The sequence below is a fragment of the Hyperolius riggenbachi genome, chromosome 3 (genome assembly GCF_040937935.1).
Source record: "Hyperolius riggenbachi isolate aHypRig1 chromosome 3, aHypRig1.pri, whole genome shotgun sequence".
Taxonomy (NCBI): domain Eukaryota; kingdom Metazoa; phylum Chordata; class Amphibia; order Anura; family Hyperoliidae; genus Hyperolius; species Hyperolius riggenbachi.
Genome location: NC_090648.1, coordinates 67581485 through 67606367, shown reverse-complemented (window position 1 = coordinate 67606367; position 24883 = coordinate 67581485). Strand labels below are relative to the sequence as shown.

Sequence of the window (24883 nt, the reverse complement as noted above, 5' to 3'; positions counted from 1 at the left end):
GCGGCTGGGGGGACCCTCTTTCGCCGCTGCACGCGGCGGATCGCCGCGGAGCGGCGGCGATCGGGCAGCACACGCGGCTGGCAAAGTGCCGGCTGCGTGTGCTGCTTTTTTCAGAATGAAAATCGGCCCAGCAGGGCCTGAGCGGCGACCTCCGGCGGCATACCCCGAGCTCAGCTCGGGATTACCGCCAAGGAGGTTAAGTATACCAGATGCAAAAGCATCTGGTATAAACTGAAACTGTACAGGGTAGGAGCATAATTAAATAGTCACCGCGCCTCCTGTTCCCCTCCCTCCCCCACTGCTCTTCTACAGTCTGTCCTGTTGTCCTGGACGACTTCAAACTCGGAAATACTGCGCCGCATATGCGCAGTATGTCTGTTCTGCTCTTCTGTGGCCACATAGTGACATCACAGGACATGAGCGTGCTCGCTCCCCCCGCTTCTCCAATCAACGCTCACTCCGGGACGCAGGCGCTCCTGCCCTGTGACGTCACTCGGTGTGGCCACAGGGGAGCAGAAAGACATACTTGCGCATGCACGGAGCAGTATGTCCGGGTTTGGAGTCGCTGAAGTGGCCCAGGACAACAGGACGGACCGGAGAAGAGCGGCGGGGGACGGAGGGGAAAGTTTGGCATCGTGAGTATTTAATTATGCCCCCTCACCCAGTGCAGCTTCAGTTTATATCAGACGCTTTCGCACCTGGTATCCTTTAAAATGTATACATATAAAATGTACATTTCTCTCTGAGTAAAATGCACTATAAATTACGTTTTTCCTATGCTGCTGTCACTATGGGCTCAGCCACATTATAAGCACTTGTGATTTCTGAGCGGTTTTTTTTTTTTTTTAAAAATGCTTTATTTAAAGTTTTACACATAACATATAGAAAGTATGATATTGATACAAGGGAACTGTAAGTAGTACACCTGGTTACATTGATGACAGATTTTCCTATACAGTAGGTCAACCAACAGCGTTGACTTCTAAAGTCCATAACCAAGTGAGTAGAATAAACTAATATATCCCTTTATAACCATTAATTGAAAAGATAACAAGTATTTTGACATATTGAAAACATTTCTTAAGCTAAGAGAGTTGCACATGTCTGCCACTCATGTGCGCTTAACTATATAATCGGAGTTAGCTTATAAGAATTTTTTATCTACATCAAGAGGGACCTGAGGCCCTAAGGGATCATACACTCAAGTGATCCCCTTGACGTAGATCTATTGTCTCTGACATAGTGACTGATTTTCAATTCGTAGAATCAATAAAATATTACGTGTACGTGTATAATACCTATGTAGTATAGATATGAATGCACGCCCGGTGCACTCAGTGTATACTGCTAATGTCATTATTTGACCCACTGATTAATATATGCATTCAGATGCGTAATTGGGTCTATAATATCTAAACTAGTGCTGGCAATAACAAAACCAAAACCAAAGAAGTGGAAAGATAAGTGGTAATGATGAAGAGAGAGAAAAAGGTATAGGATAGAATATAAAGAAGCGAGTTTCAAATTCGACCCATCGCAGCCCATGCAGTGATCCCACACACCGAAGTTATTATTATTGTTTAATGATAAAAAGGGGAAGTATAAATTCCTTCAATATTGTATATTCTGATAGTTTCAGATTATTTCTCCATAGTCCTGTGTAATCCGCCATACGTCCCATGGCCTCCAGATCTCATTGAACTTGCCTAGTGTATCATTTAGACGAGCCGTGAGCTCTTCTAATCTCTTAACCTCCAGAATTTCGTTAATCAAAGCATGCTTAGTTGGTGGTTTTATTGAACGCCAATGTTTGGCTATCAAACGTTTGGCCGTGTTTAAAATGATGCTCGAGAGTTTACTGGCTTTACGTGTTTGTCCTGGGTATGGATATCCCAGTAGCATATTTAAAGGTTTACACTCTAATTGTGTTTCCAAGATTGCGCTCAGAATATTTTTAACTTTGTTCCAGAAGGGGATTATACGAGTACACTCCCAGAATATATGATATATGTTGCCCTGCGTTTTCTGACATCGCCAGCAAGAGCTAGGGATGGTTGGGTTCCATTTATTGATAATCTCTGGAGTTCTATACCATAAGAAAAGGACCTTATAGTAAGTCTCCTTATGCGTCGTACATATGGGGAGTAGAGAAGAAGCATTCCAAAGTCTCTTCCACATAGGGGGTGTAATATCAATAGATAGGTATTGTGACCATTTCATCATATATCTATGTGTGAATATATCAGTTAGTGGGGTGGCTAATATTCGATATATCGTTGAGATGAGATGAGGTTGGGTATGGCCCCTTGCGCATAGCGTCTCAAAAGATGTGGGCGTCTCGAATGACCATGATCCACTTAGTGAGTGTATAAAATGTCTAATTTGGTGATAATTATAAAGCATCAATGACGATAGTTTGAATTTTACCTTCGCTTGTTTTGGGGTGTACATGGTTTTAGTTAGAGGATCTATTAAGTGTCTTAGTTGGAAAACTCCCTCTTTTAACCAATGTTTTACAAAGTAGGGCATGGAGCTATTAGGTAGGTCAGGATGAAACAATATATTGGTTAGCGTGGATGTTTGAGATATTAAGCCAAATTTTTTACTACTATATGACCAGATATGTTTAGTAAATTGTATGGTCTTCAGTAGGGGTGTGTGTACTAGGTTGGCGTTCCATAAGAGGGAGCATGGATGTATTGGTGCCATGGCACCACCTGCCTTAGATGGGCAGCCAGGTAATATTTAATAATATCAGGTAGCCCAAGACCTCCATGTTCCTTCCGAGTGATCATAACAGAGTTGGGTATTCTATAGAATTTCGAGGCCCAGATGTATTGTAATAGATCTCTCTGTAGGGAGCGTAACGAGCTCATTGGGATCGTAACTGGTAGGGTCTCGAATAGGTACAAAAGTTTAGGGAGAATAGTCATTGATACACTGTAGATTCTCCCGAAGAAGGATAATTTGAGAGGAGACCATTTAGTAAGCAATTGTCTAATTTCTACAAAAAGAGAGGGGAAATTGTTGATGTATAGTGAATCGTAGTCTAAGGTTAGTTTAACCCCCAAGTATTTCAGCGAAGTGGAGCACCATTTATAGGTAAACCTGTTTTGTAATAGGATGAGCTTGTCTGGAGGGATATTAATGGGAAGAGCTTCTGTTTTAGTGGTGTTCACTTTGTATCCAGACAGGTCCCCAAATTGACGTAGGAGCTTATGCAGATTCGGGAGTGTGATATGCAAGTTTGTAAGAGTAAGGAGAATGTCATCTGCAAATAGTGACAGTTTGTACTGCTTATGACCTATTTGTATACCCGAGATATCCGGTGAATTTCGTATAGCGGACGCCAGAGGTTCTATGCAGAGAACGAAAAGTAATGGTGAAAGGGGGCATCCCTGCCGTGTGCCATTCTTAATGGGAAATCTAACAGAGGTAGCATGTGGTAAGCGTACTTGAGCTGAGGGAGCCGAGTATAGAAAACGTAGTGCCTGTAGGAATGGGCCTTGGAAGCCTAGATATTGTAAAAGACTAAACATATATGGCCAGCTAAGCCTATCAAAGGCCTTTTCTGCGTCTAGGCTAAGTAACAAAGCCGGTGTTTTCGTATGTCTAAGAGAGTCTATCAAGGAAATTGTACGTCTGGTGTTGTCTCCCGCTTGCCTATAGTTAATAAATCCGACTTGATCCTTATCGATCAGGTCAGGTAATAAACCCGCCAGTCTAGTCGCTAGAATGTTAGTGAAAATTTTATAGTCAGAATTTAGAAGGGCTATCGGTCTGTAGTTGCCACAATCGGTGTCATCTTTGCCTGGTTTAAGGATTACTGATATATATGAGTGACCTAGGTTGTGAGGGCATTCTTTCCCTTCAAGAATGGCATTAAACAGTTGAGTTAAATAGGGACTTAAAATATCTTGATAAGTCTTATAATATATATAAGACAGACCGTCTGGGCCTAGGGCTTTATGCAAGGGTAGTGATTTAAGAACTAGCTCAATTTCCTCTCGATCTACGGGGGCATTCAGAGATTTAATACCCTCAGGTTGTAATTTTGGTAGATCCGAATTAGATAGGAATTGCAGGAATAACTCTTCATTGAACTCGGGGTGCTTCCCCTTCTCCAAGCAGGAGTAGAGTTTTGTGTAGTATCCGGTGAACGCGTCTGCAATTCGTTGTGGATCTAGATGTTGTGTCCCTAATGAATCAATGATTTTATCCGGTGAGTGTTTCTGGTTGGGACCCCTGAGCATCCTTGCCATCAAAGTATGTGGTTTATTCGCTTGAGCATAGAACCTCTGTCGGGACCATAATAGGGATTTAGCAGTGCGGGTCATATATAGGTCTTTCAAATGGTTTCTTAAGGATACTAATTTTTTCAATGTTGTACGAGAGGGAGTTTGAGCATAGATTTTTTCAGCCTCTTATTTTCTCCGAAACTTCCCGGATCTGCATAAGCTTATCCTTTTTTTCTTTTTGCCCCTAAGGCCATACATTGTCCTCTGAAATAGGCCTTATGGGCTTCCCATAGGGTCGATATCTTATCTACCGAGCCTGTATTAATTGAAAAGTATTCCTGTAAAGATGATTGTAGGAGGGATTTAGTTTCCTCATTCTGCAGGAGATATTCATTAAGTCTCCAATGATATGGTCTGGGGCTTAATGTTTCTAATTTAATTTCCAGAGTTATGGGGGCATGATCTGACCATGATATGTCCAGTATATCGGCTGAGAGCATAATTCTCAAAATTGGAATTGTTACCAGGAAGTAGTCTAACCTTGTATGAGTTTTATGTACCGGGGAGTAAATGCTATAGCGTCTTTGTGTAGGATCTGAGATTCTAACAGTATCAAAGAGGTGGTGATATCGTATCCATTGTCGAAAATCTTTAGATAATTTAATTGTGGGTGTAGGGGGGTCTGGCTTAACTAAAGAATCTCGATCTAGATAAGGGGAATGTAGTAAATTTAGATCACCTCCTATAATCATGGCTGGGCATTCCATGTTCTCAATAAAAGTCATCACCTTAGAGAGAAATTGAATTTGTTTTACGTTCGGAAAATAAAGATTGGCCAGTACAAACTGGGTCTCACCCAACAGACATTTAAGTATGATAAAGCGCCCTTTCGGGTCCAGTTTGTGATCTATGACTTTAATTCCTGAGCCGTTAGCCAATAAAATAGCGACCCCTGCCTTACCCGAAACATCACTGGCAGTATATGTATTCTGGTAGTGTTTAAGAGCAAACTTTAAGGAGCCTCCCCTCTTAAAATGTGTCTCTTGGATCAATATAATTTCAGCCTTTGAGTCTATAAATTGTTTTAGAGCTAGGTTACGCTTTTTAATGGAATTTAACCCCTTTACATTGTAAGAAAGGAGCTTCACTGTGTATGTCTGTGGGGTAGAACCCAATCTGCGTCATATGTCAATCTTAATTTGTATTTAGAAAACTGCTGGGCTGCGACAGGTCGAATAAAAACATAATTGTGTTTGAAATAATGAGGGTCAGTACTTTTGCAACAAGCAAATTTAGCAATAGAGAGAAAGTAACAACATAGCATGTCAAGAACAACAGAAATCAACATCATCATATCAGTTAATGCTGGTAAATAAAAAAGAGAAAAGGATATCATTATTGAACAACTGTGTAGAAGCTTTGCCTGTAATCAAAATTACAGGACAAGGATAAGAGCAAGAATACTACTCTGAGTTCAGGGCACTACAGAGTATGGTGGTGGCCTGTCCACTACACCTGTAGGGGGTTAAGTGACTGGTGTCGAGGAGAGGGAGGCTCTCCCATGGCCTCCGTACAGAAGCCTGTTAAAGGATTCCAAGCTGGTCGATAGTCTTTTCATGTTTCCATAGTAGATATGTTGGCTGATCGCCGGTTACTAACACGCGATACTTTAGAAGGGTGTTCAGTCCACTCTTTTTGGGGTGACCGAGCATGTTTCACCGGAATATTCGGACGCATCTCCGTTACCGTCTGTGGAATGCCCAGTTTCTGTAAGAAGGAGTCAGCTTCATTTATGTTGTTAATTGAAAGTATCCGGCCATCTTTTCTCACTAGTAGTTTGAATGGATAGCCCCAACTGTATGGGATGTTCTGCTTGCGGAGAAGCGCAGTTACTGGTTGCATAGCCCTCCTTTTAAGCAGAGTAGAGACTGAAATATCATTGAAGATTTGTACACGACAGCCGTTATGCTCTATCGACTCGTGTTTCCGTGCGGCGCGCATTAGGATCTCTTTACTTTCGTAAAAGTGGAATTTCGCCACAATGTCTCTAGGTCTTTTACCTGGTTCAGGTGGCGGGCCCAATGATCTGTGAGCTCTATCAAGTCTCCAATCTCCATCGGTTACTTCCGGAGCCAGTTTACGAAAGAGTGATATCAGAAAGGGTTTAATCTCTGGATCTTTAAGCGATTCTGAGACTCCTTTAAACCGTAAATTTTGACGTCTGTCCCTATTCTCCTGGTCTTCTTGTTGCAGCTTCAGAATGGTCATATCATCCTTTAAAGGGACTCCGAGCAGTGCAGAAACTATGGAAAGATGCACATCATTTTAAAGCTCTCTTTCTCCTCTTTCCAATGATATATAAACCGCCACCCTACGCCTTTTAGTTTTCGCTATTTTCGCGATTGAAATTGCCGTGGCCGCAATTTCGATCGCAAAAATAGAGAAAACTAAAAGGCGTAGGGCAACGATTTAGGTGTCGTCAGAAAGAGGAGAAAGAGAGCTTTAAAATGATATCCATCAAGCCATAGTTATATTGTATTACACAGGGCGACTTTTTGTCAAAGTCAGCAGCTGCATTCAGCAAAATGGAGCTGCTGACACTGGGGAAAGTGTCGTCCTGTGTAATACAATATAACTATGGCTTGATGGATATCATTTTAAAGCTCTCTTTCTCCTCTTTCTGACGACACCTAAATCGTTGCCCTACACCTTTTAGTTTTCTCTATTTTCGCGCTCGAAATCGCGGCCGCGGCAATTTCAATCGCGAAAATAGCGAAAACTAAAAGGCGTAGGGCAGCGGTTTATATATCATTGGAAAGAGGAGAAAGAGCGCTTTAAAATGATATGCATCTTTCCATAGTTTCTGCTCTGCTCGGAGTCCCTTTAAAGTAGCATTCTCTTCCTCTAGTGTATTAACATATTCCGTGAGTTGATCCATTTTTTTCTCCATATCATTAGTATGGGATCCGATTGAGGATATTTCACCTCTCAGTTCATTTGATAGTTTGGATAACTCATTAGTATGTGACAGCGTGATTTTTTCGAACAGTGCTGCCAATCTTTCATCGAGTACTTCCACTGTAAGAAACTGTGGGGCCAGTTGGTCTGGTTGTGGAGTCTGCGCCATTTTTCAATATCTCAGTAATAGTTCACAAATCTGTCATATGAAGTGATAAGCAGCAAGGCCCTCTTTGGTGTTTAGCCCACGGATCTTTGTCTAGTAAATTGGTGGCTAGTATAAGGGTAGAGGCAGCCTAGGAGTATATATAGCTGTTGGTAGTGAGGATAGAAGGGGTTGGTGCTTGCTGGCAAAAGGAGTCTCAAATAGTTCTAAAGAATGAGACAGGAGGATTGAGATACCTGTTGGGTCCTCTGGTGTTATGTGCTGGGCTTCAGGATCAGTCTCTTGTAGTCAGAGCTGCTTTGTGGAGCCGGATGCGTAATTGCGGCCTAGTCGCGCCGCCGAAGCCGGGGCCTCGCGTAGTTTTGCCGGCCGCAGATGGAGCGCGTCTGGCGCGGAAGTCCGCGGGTAGTCGGGGAATCAGCTCTGGTCGCTTGAGTCTGGTGCTGGGAGGTCAGGAGTCCTTGCCAGTGTGCCCCCTTCTATTTTAAATCTATATTGCATCTAATATGGGGCAGATTTCCGAGTCCAGGAGGAGAGCAGGGAACTAAGCTGCCATCTCCATCGGCGCCAGGCCACGCCCCCTCTGAGCGGTTTTTAAAAATCGCTCCCATTCACTTTTATTAAAATCGCCACGATTTTTCACAGTACGCAATTGCAGAGATTTTTACAGTGATTTTAATGAAAGTGAATAGGAGCGATTTTTAAAAAGCACTCAGAAAGCGCTAATTAATTTATTTTTTTTTAAATCGCTCCCATTCACTTTTATTAAAATCGCGGTACAAATCACCACGATTTTTCACAGTACGCAATCGTGAAGATTTTTACAGCGATTTTAATGAAAGTGAATAGGAGCGATTTTTAAAAAGCGCTCAATCAATCAATCACAAAGCGCTCACAAAAGCGCTTATAGTGTGGCTGAGCCCTTACAGTAGATAAACAAAAGCTGACAGATTTTGGACTAGTGCATCTCCTCATGGGGCATTCTAAAGCACTAGATCTAACAGATTTTGGACTAGTGCATCTCCTCATGGGAAATTCTAAAGCACTCCTTAGAAAGGCTCCACACAAAGATGCTGGTCTGTCATATTCTCACTAGCTACTGTAAGTGATAGCAACATTGGAAAAAAGTAATTTATAGTGCATTTTACTCTGGAAGAAACCTACTCCTTATAGGTGTTTTACAATTTTCACCATCGTTGCCCTTTAAAGGGTACCGGAGATAAAACAAAAATAAACATTTATATACTTACCCGGGGCGCACTCCAGCCCCCTGTAGGCTGTGGGCTAACTTACTGTCTTTCCAGCCCACTCCGCTTCTCTACTGTCTGATTTGGAAAAGTTCCTGACTGTGCCAGTCGCACTCCACTACACATGTGCGGCCCTAGCTGCCAGCCATCTTAGTCCGGCTTCATTGGCTGGAAGCGTTCTGCGCCTGCCCAGTTACACACCTTAACTAACTGCACAGGCACAGCTCGCTACCAGCCACAGGAGCACAACCAAAGATGCACGTGTGCCGTGGAGCGTGACTACCATGACAGACAGCGGAGGAATGCAGCAGCCCAGGAGGATGGCAAGGTAGCCCAGGGCTTACAGGGGAATGGAGGAAGCCCCAGGCAATTATAAAATGTTACTATGTATTTCATCTCAGGTTTCCTTTAAATCCCAACTAAACACAAAGCTGAATATGGAAAATTTTAAGAGCAATGAAGATGAGTGAATATAAAGTGTGTACAGATGAAAAATAGTGAACAGAATAACTATTTCATTCGTCAAATATGCTTGTCACTACAGTGCAGCTTGCTCTCTGTACTCTCTGGATGCAGCTGGTGGACAGGTTAATCAGGAGTGACCATGTGACACTCAAAGTAGATGGAAGAGTATATGTGTCCATATGCCTACAATTCAATAGAAAATATGGGCCCAATTCACTGCAGCAGCGGTAAGGATGATGGAGTAGGAACAAAGGGATTAAGGAAGGGGTGTCAAACTGAAATACAAACTGGGCCAAAATTAAACACTGAGACCTAGTTGCGGGCCAACCTCAATGTTTAGTGGCCACCTCCCTCCCATATAAATTTCCCTGGTGTCTAGTGGCCCTCCTGCCTCCCCTATACAGTTCCCTATTGTCTAGTGGAATCCTCCCTCCCCTATACAGTACCCTGGTGTTTAGTGGTCTTCCTCCCCTATTCCTTACAGTTCCCTGGAATCCTCCCTGCCCTATACAGTACCCTGGTGTTTAGTGGTCTTCCTCCCCTATTCCTTACAGTTCCCTGGAATCCTCCCTGCCCTATACAGTACCCTGGTGTTTAGTGGTCTTCCCTCCCCTATACAGTTCCCTATTCCCTACAGTTCCCTGGAATCCTCTGGTCGCGCCTCCCTCCCCTACACCATTCCCTGGTGTCTAGTGAACCCTCTTCCTCCGCTATACAGTTCCCTGTTGTCTTTCCTCCCTACACTACACGGCTCTCTGGTGTCTAGTGCTTTACCCCTCCCTCCCCCATATGACTTCCCTGGTGATCCTTTACTTCCAATATGGCATCCTTAGTGGTCTAGAGTGGGTCATACATATTGCAAAGTGGGGAAACCCCTGGGGGCCAAATTTGATAGCTCTGAGGGCCAGGTTTGGCTCATAGGCCAGAGTTTGACATGTATAGATTAAGTTGAAATGGGGCCCAATACAAGTATCATCTTTGGGCCCACCCTTGATTGCCACCTGGCTTTTTTGGTAGAATTTGAAGGGAGTCAAGTAAGTCCCTAGTGTCCCTCCAGGCCCTAGACAACTGCCTAAGTTGTCTTGTGGATGATCCGGCTCTGAGTGGGAAGCGTCTAGAGGATCCAGAGGCTTCCCTCTTCTTAGGCAGGTAAGTGTTTCTAAACATGAGCTGCAACTCAAGTTCTCTTTAACCACCCTGGCGTTCTATTAAGATCGCCAGGGCGGCTGCGGGAGGGTTTTTTTTAAATAAAAAAAAGCTATTTCATGCAGCCAACTGAAAGTTGGCTGCATGAAAGCCCACTAGAGGGCGCTCCGGAGGTGTTCTTCCGATCGCCTCCGGCGCCCAGAATAAACAAGGAAGGCCGCAATGAGCAGCCTTCCTTGTTTTGCTTACATCGTCGCCATAGCGACGAGCGGAGTGACGTCATGGACGTCAGCCGACGTCCTGACGTCAGCCGCCTCCGATCCAGCCCTTAGCGCTGGCCGGAACTTTTTGTTCCGGCTACGCTGGGCTCAGGCGGCTGGGGGGACCCTCTTTCGCCACTGCTTGCGGCGGATCGCCGCAGAGAGGCGGCGATCGGGCAGCACACGCGGCTGGCAAAGTGCCGGCTGCGTGTGCTGCTCTTTATTTGATGAAAATCGGCCCAGCAGGGCCTGAGCGGCAGCCTCCGGCGGTGATGGACGAGCTGAGCTCGTCCATACCGCCCGGCTGGTTAATAAAGCTGCTCCTAATGCGGACTTACCATCTTCGTGAGTTTTATGCAAGTACTATAGATGTAGTGGAAGGTGTGGTTATAGCTATGCAATTACTTCTATCTGTGAAGAGGACAATAACCAATAAGGAGAGAGCAGAAGACAGACTCACCCATCCACATCAGGCTCCAGTATGAGGGACAGTTCAGTCAGGATCAGGGCTGACAGGAAGTGCTGCTGTCTGAATGGAACGGACAACTCAAACATGTTTGTGATGGTTTTATCCTGTGCAGGACTGGAGAACACTGAGCTCTGAAGGACAGACAGAGAAAGAGACCATTAATAACTGTTATGCAGAGCCGGGACAAGGACTCCAGCACCCAAGGCTGAGACACCAAAGTGCGCCCCTCCATCCCTCCCACCCCAGCCGTCACACACTGATTGCTATTAGACTAAGAGGGCCACAGGGCCCACAACCTCCCCAACACCTTAATATCTAGTTATCTGGCTTGCAGTCACTGCTATGTATCCCCTTTTCTTATTTCTTTCTGCTTCATACACGATTAGGAATGACAGCTGAATGAATTGTGTGCCCCCTCCTACACTGCGCCCTGAGGCTGGAGCCTCTCCAGCCTATGCCTCGGCCCGGCCCTGCTGTTATGCTCTATTCTAGTCCCTTATACTTTCTCCATGTGGTGGCTGAATAGGGTACTGGTTAAGGGCTCTGACACAGGAGACCAGGGTTCGAATCTCGGCTCTGCCTGTTCAGTAAGCCAGCACTCATTCAGCAGGAGACCTTAGGCAAGTCTCCCTAACACTGCTACTGCCTATAGAGCGCATCCTAGTGGCTGCAGCTCTGGCGCTTTGAGTCCGCCAGGAGAAAAGCGCAATATAAGTGTTATTTGTCTTGTTTTGTCATGTGATGCAAAAATAATACAATTCATTATCGTATTGTAAAGTTTGTGTAGCACAGCTAAATACGGTAACATCTGCTTCTCATTGGGAAAGAGATAGATTTTGAGCTTGGGATCGGCCACAGGCTCCCTGCACACTGCATGCGATTTCGATTTTTAATCGTTACTGCATGCTGCGTTTTTCTGTTGATAGCATTCAGGGAAAATCGGAATCGGATTTTGAAAAGCGGAATCGGAATCTCAAATCAGATTTGCATAGTGCAGGGAGCCATAGACTGATTTTTTTCCCCCCTGATCTTTCTTGTTGGGAAAAAGAAGTAAAAATTGCATGGTGTGTACTGGCCTTAAAGAGAACCTGTACTGAGTAAAATTATTTAAAATAAACATATGAGGTAACTTCAAATGAATATTACATAGTTACCTTGCCATCAGTTCCTCTCAGAAGCTCACCATTTTCTTCTTACAGTGATCCCTTCCAGTTCTGACAACATTTTGTCAGAACTGAAATATATCAGTTGCTGTCAGTTATATATCGGTTGCTGTCAGTTACAGCTGAGAGGAGAACTGATGTGTGCATGTTTTCCTATGGCTCAAGTGGGCGATGTTACAGTTTAACAGTGTGCTGACTAGGAAGCTGTTATAGGGTAATAGCCATTTTCAAAATGGAGGACGGAGAATTCCCTTGATCACAGTGGAGAAACAGGACGCAGGAGAGGAAAAATAGATTGAGGAGTAGACTACACAGGAGGCAAGTATGACTTGTGTATGTTTATTTTGACTTTTATTTTCAATTCAGGTTTTCTTTAAAGTACACCTGAACTGAGAGGGTTCTGGAGGCTGCCATATTTATCTGCTTTTAAACCATACCAGTTGCCTGGCTGCTTTTCTGATCTCTTTAGCTGCAGTAGTGTCTGAATCACACACCTGAAACAAGTATGCAGCTAATCCAGACAGACGTCCATCAGAAACACCTGATCTGCTGCATGCTTGTTCAGGGTCTATAGCTAAAAGTATTAGAGGCAGAGGATCAACAGGACAGCCAGGCAATATGCCTTGTTTAAAGGAAACAAACATGTCAGCCTCCATATGTCTCTCAGTACAGGTGTGCTGTAAAGGATGAATAACAGGCAAATGGTTTTGCCTGTTATTCATCCTTCTTCTTTGCTCTAAAAGATTATTTACAGCCTTCAACATACTACCACAAATACAGTACAATCGAAGCAGAACAGCATTCAAGTAGTTAAACACAGCACTTTGTTGTTCAGTGGAAAGCACTTTGCTTCAGCAGTAAGCTTCTGGCAGCATCCAAAGAGGTAATAACATTAACTTTGTTTACTAAATCTATCTGACAAAGGAATGTACACATTAGCAAAGTGCTGAAACGGAGTTCTCTTTACTTCTAGTATGTGTGCAGATGAGAAGTGATCTCTAAATAGATTTTAATATATAAATACAGCAGCTATGCAATAAAATGCAATAGCTGCTTTTAGAGCAGATAAATTAAACTTTGGAACCTTGTAATTTGTAAACAGATAATATTACTTGTGCACAAAAGCAAATAGGGTAACTGTGTGAGCTTGTCTGGATGGTGTACTGGTTAAGGGCTCTGCCTCTGACACAGGAGACCTGGGTTCGAATCTCGGCTCTGCCTGTTCAGTAAGCCAGCACCTATTCAGTAGGAGACCTTGGGCCAGTCTCCCTAACACTGCTACTGCCTACAGAACGCATCCTAGTGGCTGCAGCTCTGGCGCTTTGAGTCCGCCAGGAGAAAAGCGCGCTATAAGCGTTCTGTGTTTGTTTTGTTTAAATAAAAAGTAGGAAAACACATTTTTATTGATGGTTATCTCAGAGGTTTTTTTTTGCACTTTAAGCCTGTATGTAGCTCCTGATTCCCCAGCTTCTCCTGGCTGTGTCTGTGAAATGTGTGGAGCTGCACAGGGAGAAGGCGTGTGGAACATCTGGGAGTTGTCAGACACGTGACGGGTTTGGCACAGGCCGCATTTCCCAGGAAAACAGATGCGTGTCTTTTTTTAGCAGCTAGAACGGGCGTGGCCAGCTCTCGGGACATCACCGCAGCTTATTTCCAACATATGAACCTCAGGACTTGGTGGGAGATGAAGCTCCGGCCACCGCTCCACCCAAAGCTAAAACAAATCTATTCTGGGTGACGCTTCCCTTCACAGTGTGTATGTGGATGAGAGACATATTGAGGCGTTCATTGCTGTGCTGTATAAACCATGCTAGACTGCTGGCTGCTGTGAGGCCGATCATGTGACTGCAATCTCTCCTAATCACTAGTCTGGAAGAGGAAGTAGTTTCAGATGACCTCACACTTCTCTGATGTCATCTCCTTAAAGCCCCGTAAACAAGCTTGACGGCAACGACCGCCTCAGCCAATAATCAGGCAAGTAAACAAAGGCGCCTGTTCCCCGACGCACAAGTGGATCAACGGATCAACTCATCCCCAGCGACTGCCGATTCCTTTGTTCCTTTTTAGCTCTGGCCCTGTTCTCTGCTTCTCTTTTAGCCTTTACTTGAACTTTAAAAAAAGTTTTACTTACCCAGGGCTTCCCTAAGCCCCCTGGAGCCATCCCGTGTCCTTGCCGCTCAGTCAAGTTCCTCTTTAATGAAGTTCTTATTTGTGAACCTTAACCCTGGAAAAGAAGAAAAGTTTCACTTACCTGGGTCTTCACCAAGCCCCCTGCAGCCGTCCTGTGCCCTCGCCGCTCCTCGAGTGTCCTCAGGTCCCCGCCGCGGGTTCGTTTTGTTTTCGACCGACTCAGAGTCAGCCCCAGCCACGCGTAGTATTTATTGCAGTACGCGCTCGATGGCGGGAAGGAGAAGACGACTATGCGTGGCCAGGAAATGAAACTAACCCAGGGCAGGGACTGGAGGACACTCGAGGAGCGGCGAGGGCACAGGACGGCTGCAGGGGGCTTGGGGAAACCCCAGGTAAGTGAAACTTTTCTTCTTTTCCAGGGTTAAGGTTTAAATAAGAACTTCATTAAAGAGAAACTTGACTGTTACTTAACCACTTCCCGACCGTGGTAACTGAAATCTGCACCCCGTCGATGGCTGCTGATTCCTGCCAGGGTTCAGTTTTCCATTACAGCGCTCGCAGGAACCCACCGCTCACCTGTCGCTGCAGGCCACTCCCTCTGTCATTGCTATGACACCAGAGCTCTGTGAGCCAGTCAGTGACCCCGCGATCACATCTCACAATGATCACACTGCCTATTAGATGTTCAGGGTGTATGGCTGAAGTATTGGAGACAAAGGATCAGCAATATGCATGATTTATAGTGGACCTGAACTTAGAACTTCCTCTCTGCTCTAAAAGCTAAGCAACAGCATAATAACATTTCTTTTTTACAGCTGATACAAATCCTGCAATAAATCTGCAGTGTGTCTACTTTCGGCTTTCATGGAAGCATACACAGGGTTAACATCCTGTGTTTGCAAATTAGCTGATTTGCCGAGGCAGCCAGCTGACACAGCTGCAACATTAAATGACAACTTGTGATTAGTCACAGATGAGGGGGAATTAGACAGGCAGTTTTCCTTCTGTGCAAGAGTTCAGGTTTTACTTTAAAAGGAAATAAATATGTCAGCCTATATTCCTCTCACTTGAGGTTCCCTTTCATTACATTGAATTGCAAAATGACTTGTGCAGCATTCATACCGAAGATATGTACTGAAGCGTCATAGCGACGGCAGAATTAGAGCTGGCTCACTCTAGGTCCGGAAACTTATCCGTGGCTCCGTTTTTCAGCCCTGATTAAAGTGAACCAGAGACGAAGCACCCTCAGTATTTTACCATATATATCAGTGGGAACATTCGAGAAAACACCTACCCTGCTCTCAGTTTCATTCTTCACTGCTCAGCCTGCTTCTTATCAGCCATTATAAAATCCCCCACTGAGCATTCAGTCTTTGCGCAGGAATCATTATAGCTGAGTCTGTCTTCTCTGATGTCTTTTCAAGCCCAAGCCTGCCCCCTTCTGGCACTGCTATAATGACTGAGCTATAAATATTCCTGAGCAAAGCCAGACTGAATGCTCAGTCGGGGATTTTATCAGGGCTGATAAGAAACAAGCTGTGCAGTGCAGAATGAAACAGAAAGCAGGGTAGGTGTTTTCTCTAATGTTCCCACTGACATATATGGTAAAATGCATGAGGGTGCTTCATCTCTGGTTCACTTTAAAAACGGAGTCCCGGATACTAATGTTAAAAATAGCAGCCGTCTTCACTCAAGAAAAAAACGGATCCGTCTGCGTTTGCGGGGACCCGTTTTCAAAACCTGAACGGAAGGTCCGGATCTGCTGCATTTTCACGCAACGGATCTGGACCCTGATACACGGAGGGGTAATGGCAGGCAATGGGAAAACAGATTTCCCTCTACACAGGCAGATTTTGACACAGAAACGTTTCTGTGTCACAGCCGGGGGGGTGGGAGAGGGGGCCGCCATGCTGGAGGGTGATAGCAGGCAGGACGGAGGTGGCAGCAGTCAGCGGGGACGCCCCCCTCCCCCACCTGGGTCCTCCCGTCCCCACTACCCCTCCAGCTACTTTCCCAAAACTTGTTACAATATATAGCAGGGAGCCAGGAGCTTACCTACTCCTTCGGTTCACAATCCGGTTCTTTTTAATGGATCGATTCGAATGAATCAGTTCATTGAAAAGAGCCAAACTTCCCATCACTAAGAGCCACTAATAGTATAGAGGGCCGCATTGCAGGCAGTGACACCTAATAATGGGAAGTTTGGCTCTTTTCAATGAATCGAATCATTCGAATCAATTCATTAAAAAGAACTGGATGGTGAACCAAAGGAGTAGGTAAGCTCCCCACTCCCTGCTATACATTGTAATACGTTTTGCGGAAACTAGCTGGACGGATAGCGGGGACGGGGGACCCAGGTGAGGGGGATGGAACCCCCCCTTCCCCGCTGACACCCCTGTCTTGCCTGCTATACCCCTCCAGCATGGCGGCTGCCTCTCCCCCATGGCTGGGCGTATGTTTCTACGGACTGGAAAGGTATGCTGCAAAAAATAGCATTTTTAGGAAAAATGAAGGGGAGGAAAAAAAAAAAAAGTTTAGAAAAACAGATCTGTGTAAAACGGATCCGATCTGCAACGGACCAGTGTGGACCTAGCCTTACTCTTACATAGGTCAGTGCTTCCGTACCTGTGAGGTGGTGGAGGAGATGGACGGGGAAGGTGAATTAGGTGGTGAGAGGCGGCTACAGGGCAGGTTTAGCGGGACGTAGTGTTCATGAGCGCACACGATGCGGATAAAATCCATGCGCAGAGAGATCAGCACGTTCGGGTTCTGTGCCTTCGACAATTTGTTATTGACCTGTAACACAAAATTGAAAGAAAGTCATATCATGTGATGCAATAACTTCAGTCTTCAAGGATTATCGTTATCAGAGGCCCAACTGAAAACACAGTACAAGGCAGGATTAACACATCCCAGACACAGAGTAAGGGTGTCTATGCATAGTCAATTTTGATGATTAGCCAATTTTACCAACATATTTTGGGCCCCCGGATTTTGAATACTATGAAGAGATTGTGTAGGTAAGCTCTCGTATTGCAAGGAGGTGGTAAAATTGGCCACTTATTGGCCAATCAAAATTGAAAGTGTGTATGCATCTTAAAAGTATGTATATAATCCTGATTCAGAACAAAATAATCAAATACCTTTATTTATTTATTTTTTTAAAAAAGCCAGTACATACTCACTTATTACCTGTTTATAATATGATCGGATGAGATTGAACACAAATCCTCGGTCCACCAGGGACAGGAGGTCATTGAGGAAGAAAGCCAGGCTGCTGTTAAGGCGTTCGGCGAGTTCCGCATCCTGTGTATGAAGAAGGAGGTTAGACACTAGAGTATCATGGTGACACTGGGCTAAAGGGGGGCATTTTTTATGTTTCTGAAAGATGTGTGAAATTAAAAGCAGGGCTGTGGAGTCGGAGTCGTGGAGTCGGAGTCGTGGAGTCGGGCAATTTTGGGTGCCTGGAGTCGGAGTCGGGAAAAAATGCACCGACTCCAACTCTGACTCCTAATGAATTTGTAACTGTAATTAAAATAGAAAATATGATAAAATATTCTATTTCTCAGATAATAGTCATTAAAAATAATGTATATATACAGTATATATACAGTAATAGCTGTGCTTAGTCCACAAAAATGAAATAAACCAATCAAAATTACCGTAGTTACTTGTGCTGCTTCAATAAAGCAGTCCTCGTATTTTTTAGGTCAGATATACATATCTGATTGTGACTGTATATATGATGTGTACACAGGAATCTCTTATATATACTTATAACATCTATGCTGTAAGAATAAAGCCTGATGTGTAGCCGTGTCACTAATAGAGATGGTCAACGAGATGGAAATAATTCTGCATTGATGCTGATTTATGCAAATGTATGCACTCCCTTTGCTCATGAAATCAAATAATTTGATATGTTATTAAAATTTGGTTTGGTGACTACAAATTAAAGGGTAACTGAGACGGATGAAAAGTAAAGTTTTATACATACCTGGGGCTTCCTCCAGCCCACTTCAGGCTAATCAGTCCCTCGCTGTCCTCCACCACCCGGATCTTCTGCTATGAGTCCTGGTAATTCAGCCAGTCAGCGCTGTCCAGCCGCATGCCGCTCCCACAGCCAGGAACATTCTGCACCTGCGCAATAGTGCTGCACAGGTGTAGTATGCTCCTGGCGGCGGAGTGTGTGCATGCGCACTACGCCTGACTGGCTCAAGTACCTGGACTCATAGCAGAAGATCCAGGTGGTGGAGGAGGACAACGAGGGACTGATTATCCTGAAGGCGGCTGGAGGAAGCCCCAGGTATGTATAAAACTTTAATTTCATCTGTCTCAGGTTTACTTTGTTACACAGTAGTACTATACTCTACATATGCACTCCCCACAGAGCTGCAGGGAATCCACTGAGAATGCTGTGCACATTGAACACAGAGGTGTTGTCTGTTTACAATCTCCTCCTTCCCCTGCAGAGTACCTGCACATCATTCTTACATGTACCCACACTTACATTGCCTAGGGCCTGATAGATGTTCTTTGTTCCGGTTTGTACCTTTTACAAGTACTCTTACCAAGGACTAGTTTTAGTCTAAAGGGAATAAATATAGTAGTCTACATATCCTTCTCACTTCAGTTGTCTTGTAAAATTCCTAAGCGTTGGCAGTTAAGAGACGAATTTCATGTTACATCCTTTTAATAAACAAAATTGTAATATGCAAATTAGAGGAGTCGGAGTCGTGGAGTCGGTGGAATCCTAAACTGAGGAGTCGGAGTCGGTGGATTTTTGGACCGACTCCACAGCCCTGATTAAAAGAATCATCTCTACACAGTCCACGGATCCAGGAAAGTGACGGAATAGAACTTAAAGGACAACTGAAGAGAGATATATGGAGAATGTCATGTTTATTTCCTTTTAAGCAATACCAGTTTCCTGGCAGCCCTGCTGACCCTCTGCCTCTAATACTTTCAGCCAAAGACCCTGAACAAGCATGCAGCAGATCTGGTGTTTCTGACATTATTGTCAGATCTGACAGATTAGCTGCATGCTTGATTCTGGTGTTATTCAGACACTTCTGCAGCCAAACTGACCAGCAGGGCTCTCACTTCAGTGGTCCTTTAAGACATACACTTGCAGACAACCGGTTTAAGAGTCTACTGTTTTGAATGAGAGCCAGTCACTCATCTGCACTATGCAGCCTCTAGTGGTTGGACGTTTTACCACAATCCAGTCTGCCAGTAACTACAGGTTAAACAGAAACTGAAGTAAAAAAGAAAATTATGCTATAATGAATTGGTTGTGTAGTATGGATAATTACTAGAACGTTAGTAGCAAAGAAAATATTCTCATATTTTTTATTTTCAGTTATATAGTGTTTTTTATAACATTGCATCATTGTCTAATATTTGCAGTTTACACACTACTCAGCATTCTAAATGATTTTACAGAGCAGGCCAGTGAACTATTGACCTGTCCTCTGCAGAGAAAAATAAATAACATTGACTGACAGTTGTGATAACAAGCCTCAGAAGACAGAGCTCTCTGCGACTTTGATAACAACTGGAGTTTCTCTTCCTGTACTGGAAGCAATATTAGACTACATGTCTCTGCTCCTAATTCTTAGCTGTACTACACATACAAATCATTATATCATAATTTTACCTCCCCTATACAGTTCCCTGGTGCCTAGAGCTTTTCCCCTCTCTCCCCCCATATGGCTTTCCTGATCTAGGGCTTCTCCTCTAATACAGCTTCCCAGGTGGTTTAGAGTGGACCAAACATAATGCAAGGTGGGGAAACCTCTTTCCAGCCAAATTTGATGGATCTGCAGGGCAGAATTTGACATGAGTGTTTTAATGTGAAAACAGCCCTGGACAAAGGAAATGAGGGATAGCAATAAAAAGTAGTCAGGGACTAACTCTTCTCCACTCTTCAAAAATGTTTCATTTGTTGCTGTCTCTGTCCCACTTCCTGCCTTCACAGGAAGTGATGTGAATGCTCACATGGCAGCCAAACAAATGCAAGAGGATCTAACCTCTTATGTCAGTATTCAAAAGCAAAGTACCTTATATACTTGCGTATAAGCCTAATTTTTCAGCACATAACATTTGCTGAGAAGTTACCCCTTTCGGCTTATATGCGAGTCAGTAGAGCAGAACGGATGGTGGAGCAGGTTTTGTTACTGACAAAGGAGTGTAAGGATCATGCTCTGGTGATCCTGCTTTTGCCAGCTGGCTCCCTGCTGTGTCTGTGCTCCCCATCCCCTGCAACATGGTGCGCAGAGTGCTCTGCTCAAGACTACCTGTGTCCCCTGGCTTGTGGAGTGGAGTGTGCCAGCGACGTGGCAGCAGTGCAATGATCTTCTTGTGTGGCAAATGCGGTTTCTCATATATATGATTCCATCTAGTGGTGTCTTTAGACACAGCTGTATCATCCTAGGGGCTCATCTGGCTATGGGGAGGGCTTACTTGTACTGGGGGCACTTTTGGCTACTGGGGAGGGGGCTTATACATGAGTTAATCACTTTTTCCTGGTTTCTGAGGGAAAAGTCAGTATCTCGGCTTGTATGCGGGTTGGCTTATATGCCAGAATATACGGCAACTGTATTTTCCTTGGAACTGGGCTTTATAAAAGGTGAATTAAACATGCACACATGGAACACTTTTGTGTGTTTTTCACGGGAATTAGGGAAGTTTGTGCAGGAAAGCAAAAAAGGAGTAGATTGTAGACAACCTTGAGATATCGGGTGGTGATGTCTGTGCAGATGTTGCAGACCAAGGCAGAGATGTCATCCATGAATCGTTCTGGGAAGCGCTGTTTCCTCGGAGCATCCAGCCTCTCGGAGTTATGGAGGTGCAGCGACATGCTCTTAGTCTGTGCAAAAAAAAAAGGCACATTTTACACCACGAATAGGGCCAGAAAATGAAAAAAAAAAAAAAAAAAAAAAAAAAAAACACCTAACACCCCCCCCCCCCCCCCCCAAAAAAAAAACCAACCCTAACAAGAAAGTTACAAGAGAGTAATATGTGCACAGCACACTGGGATTTCCAGTTTTAAGTGTACCTGAGGTGACATGTTGATATAGACATGTGTCATGTACAGTGCTAAGCATGCAGATAAATATCGCCTGCAGCTAAAAGCAGAATTACAATTAAAACTCCACCTTAACAGATTAGCCAAACCATTTAGGAGAACACTTTTTAAAAAGTGCTCAAAAAGTTGCCAGGGGTTCTCCCAGTGCAGGAAATAATGCTTCACTTAGAGCAGGAAGCTTCTGCATGTAAACTGTGACATAGAAAGCTGTTCAGTTGTAAAAATAGTAGGAGTAACATTATTAAGCAAGATGGCTGCTTTCAAATAGGGCACCTGTGACCTGTAGTTTTTGCAACGATTACATTATCCTGAGCCGAATACAAGCAGGATAATGACATAGGCAACATGGTCTATAATTACGCGTCAAGCCTGGTGGTGCAGTGTAACCATAGAGTAAAGACCAAGCTTAACGTTATAAATGTGACAGTTTACATAAAAATAAATACCGGTACCCATGACTTATCAGTGCTAATAAGATAATTTATAAAGTTATCGTCATGAACAGTTCTCTCTCTATTCATGCAGTCACTTACCATGAGTTGGAAGAAGAACCAGGCTTGGCTGAGAGCAGCTTCCCGCACTGGACTAGCGCTCACCACCCATTGCAGGGCCAGCTCCTCATGCAGCAGCTGCACACAGCAAACAACAGTCAGGACATATGAATAGACTCACTGCCTCCCTGTGCTACCATCCCTGCCTGCATACTGCACTGGCCTGTCCTATCTCTGTACACGCTGCAACACCTAACTCTGTGCATGGAGCGAGAGGTACCATTGCTTGCCATATTGTCAGGCATTACAGCATAAAAACACCAGACTGTTTATAAGTACAGTGTTATTTTGTGATGTTCTTCACTCAGCTCGCCATTGGTGTTAAAAAGTCACATGACATTACCACAACAAGTGACTAGGGGCTAATCAAAGGTAAGCTCCCTGAGTGGGAGGGGCTTCCATTTACTGGCAACTGCAAGCTCTTATGTGGCCAGTAGACTTGAACAGCATTAGTCACCCTAGAGGTGACAAAGCTATTCCTGAGAAGACATAAAATGCAGCACTGGTGATGTGCCTCCTCCCATCTTTAGAGACAAGATACTGCCTGTCTCTGTAGTGGGAGGGACAGACTCCTCGATACATAGCTCCTCCTGTCTGTGTGGTGGGAGGGACAGACTCCTCGTCACATAGCTCCTCCTGTCTGTGCGGTGGGAGGGGCACATAGCTCCTCCTGTCTGTGTGGTGGGAGGGACAGACTCCTCGTCACATAGCTCGTCCTGTCTGTGTGGTGGGAGGGACAGAATCTGTGTCACATAGCGCTTCCTGTCTGTGTGGTGGGAGAGACAGACTCCTTGTCACATAGCTCCTCCTGTCTGTGTGGTGGGAAGGAAAGCCTCCATGTCACATAGCTCCTCCTGTCTGTGTGGTGGGAGGGACAGAATCTGTGTCACATAGCTCCTCCTGTCTGTGTGGTGGGAGAGACTGACTCCTCTTCACATAGCTCCTCCTGTCTGTGTGGTGGGAGGGACAGAATCTGTGTCACATAGCTCCTCCTGTCTGTGTGGTGGGAGAGACTGACTCCTCTTCACATAGCTCCTCCTGTCTGTGTGGTGGGAGGGACAGACTCCTCGTCACATAGCTCCTCCTGTCTGTGCGGTGGGAGGGGCACATAGCTCCTCCTGTCTGTGTGGTGGGAGGGACAGACTCCTCGTCACATAGCTCGTCCTGTCTGTGTGGTGGGAGGGACAGAATCTGTGTCACATAGCGCTTCCTGTCTGTGTGGTGGGAGAGACAGACTCCTCGTCACATAGCTCCTCCTGTCTGTGTGGTGGGAAGGACAGACTCCATGTCACATAGCTCCTCCTGTCTGTGTGGTGGGAGGGACAGAATCTGTGTCACATAGCTCCTCCTGTCTGTGTGGTGGGAGAGACTGACTCCTCTTCACATAGCTCCTCCTGTCTGTGTGGTGGGAGGGACAGACTCCTCGTCACATAGCTCCTGCTGTCTGTGTGGTGGGAGGGACAGACTCCATGTCACATAGCTCCTCCTGTCTGTGTGGTGGGAGGGACAGAATCTGTGTCACATAGCGCTTCCTGTCTGTGTGGTGAGAGAGACTGACTCCTCTTCACATAGCTCCTCCTGTCTGTGTGGTGGGAGGGACAGACTCCATGTCACATAGCTCCTGCTGTCTGTGTGGTGGGAGGGACAGAATCTGTGTCACATAGCGCTTCCTGTCTGTGTGGTGGGAGGGACAGACTCCATGTCACATAGCTCCTCCTGTCTGTGTGGTGGGAGGGACAGACTCCTCTTCACATAGCGCTTCCTGTCTGTGTGGTGGGAGGGACAGACTCCATGTCACATAGCTCCTCCTGTCTGTGTGGTGGGAGAGACTGACTCCTCTTCACATAGCTCCTCCTGTCTGTGTGGTGGGAGGGACAGACTCCATGTCACATAGCTCCTCCTGTCTGTGTGGTGGGAGGGACAGAATCTGTGTCACATAGCGCTTCCTGTCTGTGTGGTGGGAGGGACAGACTCCATGTCACATAGCTCCTCCTGTCTGTGTGGTGGGAGGGACAGACTCCTCTTCACATAGCTCCTCCTGTCTGTGGGGTGGGAGGGACAGACTCCTCTTCACATAGCTCCTCCTGTCTGTGTGGTGGGAGGGACAGAATCTGTGTCACATAGCGCTTCCTGTCTGTGTGGTGAGAGAGACTGACTCCTCTTCACATAGCTCCTCCTGTCTGTGTGGTGGGAGGGACAGACTCCTCGTCACATAGCTCCTGCTGTCTGTGTGGTGGGAGGGACAGACTCCATGTCACATAGCTCCTCCTGTCTGTGTGATGGGAGGGACAGAATCTGTGTCACATAGCGCTTCCTGTCTGTGTGGTGGGAGAGACTGACTCCTCTTCACATAGCTCCTGCTGTCTGTGTGGTGGGAGGGACAGACTCCATGTCACATAGCTCCTCCTGTCTGTGTGGTGGGAGGGACAGAATCTGTGTCACATAGCGCTTCCTGTCTGTGTGGTGGGAGAGACTGACTCCTCTTCACATAGCTCCTCCTGTCTGTGTGGTGGGAGGGACAGACTCCATGTCACATAGCTCCTCCTGTCTGTGTGGTGGGAAGGACAGAATCTGTGTCACATAGCGCTTCCTGTCTGTTTGGTGGGAGGGACAGACTCCATGTCACATAGCTCCTCCTGTCTGTGTGGTGGGAGAGACTGACTCCTCTTCACATAGCTCCTCCTGTCTGTGTGGTGGGAGGGACAGACTCCATGTCACATAGCTCCTCCTGTCTGTGTGGTGGGAGGGACAGAATCTGTGTCACATAGCGCTTCCTGTCTGTGTGGTGGGAGGGACAGACTCCATGTCACATAGCTCCTCCTGTCTGTGTGGTGGGAGGGACAGACTCCTCTTCACATAGCTCATCCTGTCTGTGTGGTGGGAGGGACAGACTCCATGTCACATAGCTCCTCCTGTCTGTGTGGTGGGAGGGACAGAATCTGTGTCACATAGCGCTTCCTGTCTGTGTGGTGGGAGAGACAGACTCCTCGTCACATAGCT

The 24883-nt window shown here is 45.4% G+C and overlaps 1 protein-coding gene across 9 annotated transcripts in view; it reads right to left on the bottom strand.

The window, feature by feature from the left end:
• The window catches only part of DOCK6 (dedicator of cytokinesis 6), a 248549-nt gene that overhangs the window by 53940 nt on the left and 169726 nt on the right, over positions 1-24883 (bottom strand). For all 9 annotated transcript variants that reach the window (XM_068274305.1, XM_068274307.1, XM_068274306.1 and 6 more), the window contains 5 exons: positions 21866-21961; positions 20973-21113; positions 17435-17548; positions 16868-17038; positions 10941-11080 (listed from right to left, as the gene is read on the bottom strand). In XM_068274305.1, the coding sequence (XP_068130406.1) occupies positions 10941-11080; positions 16868-17038; positions 17435-17548; positions 20973-21113; positions 21866-21961 (662 nt within the window). The remainder of the gene's footprint in view (positions 1-10940; positions 11081-16867; positions 17039-17434; positions 17549-20972; positions 21114-21865; positions 21962-24883) is intronic.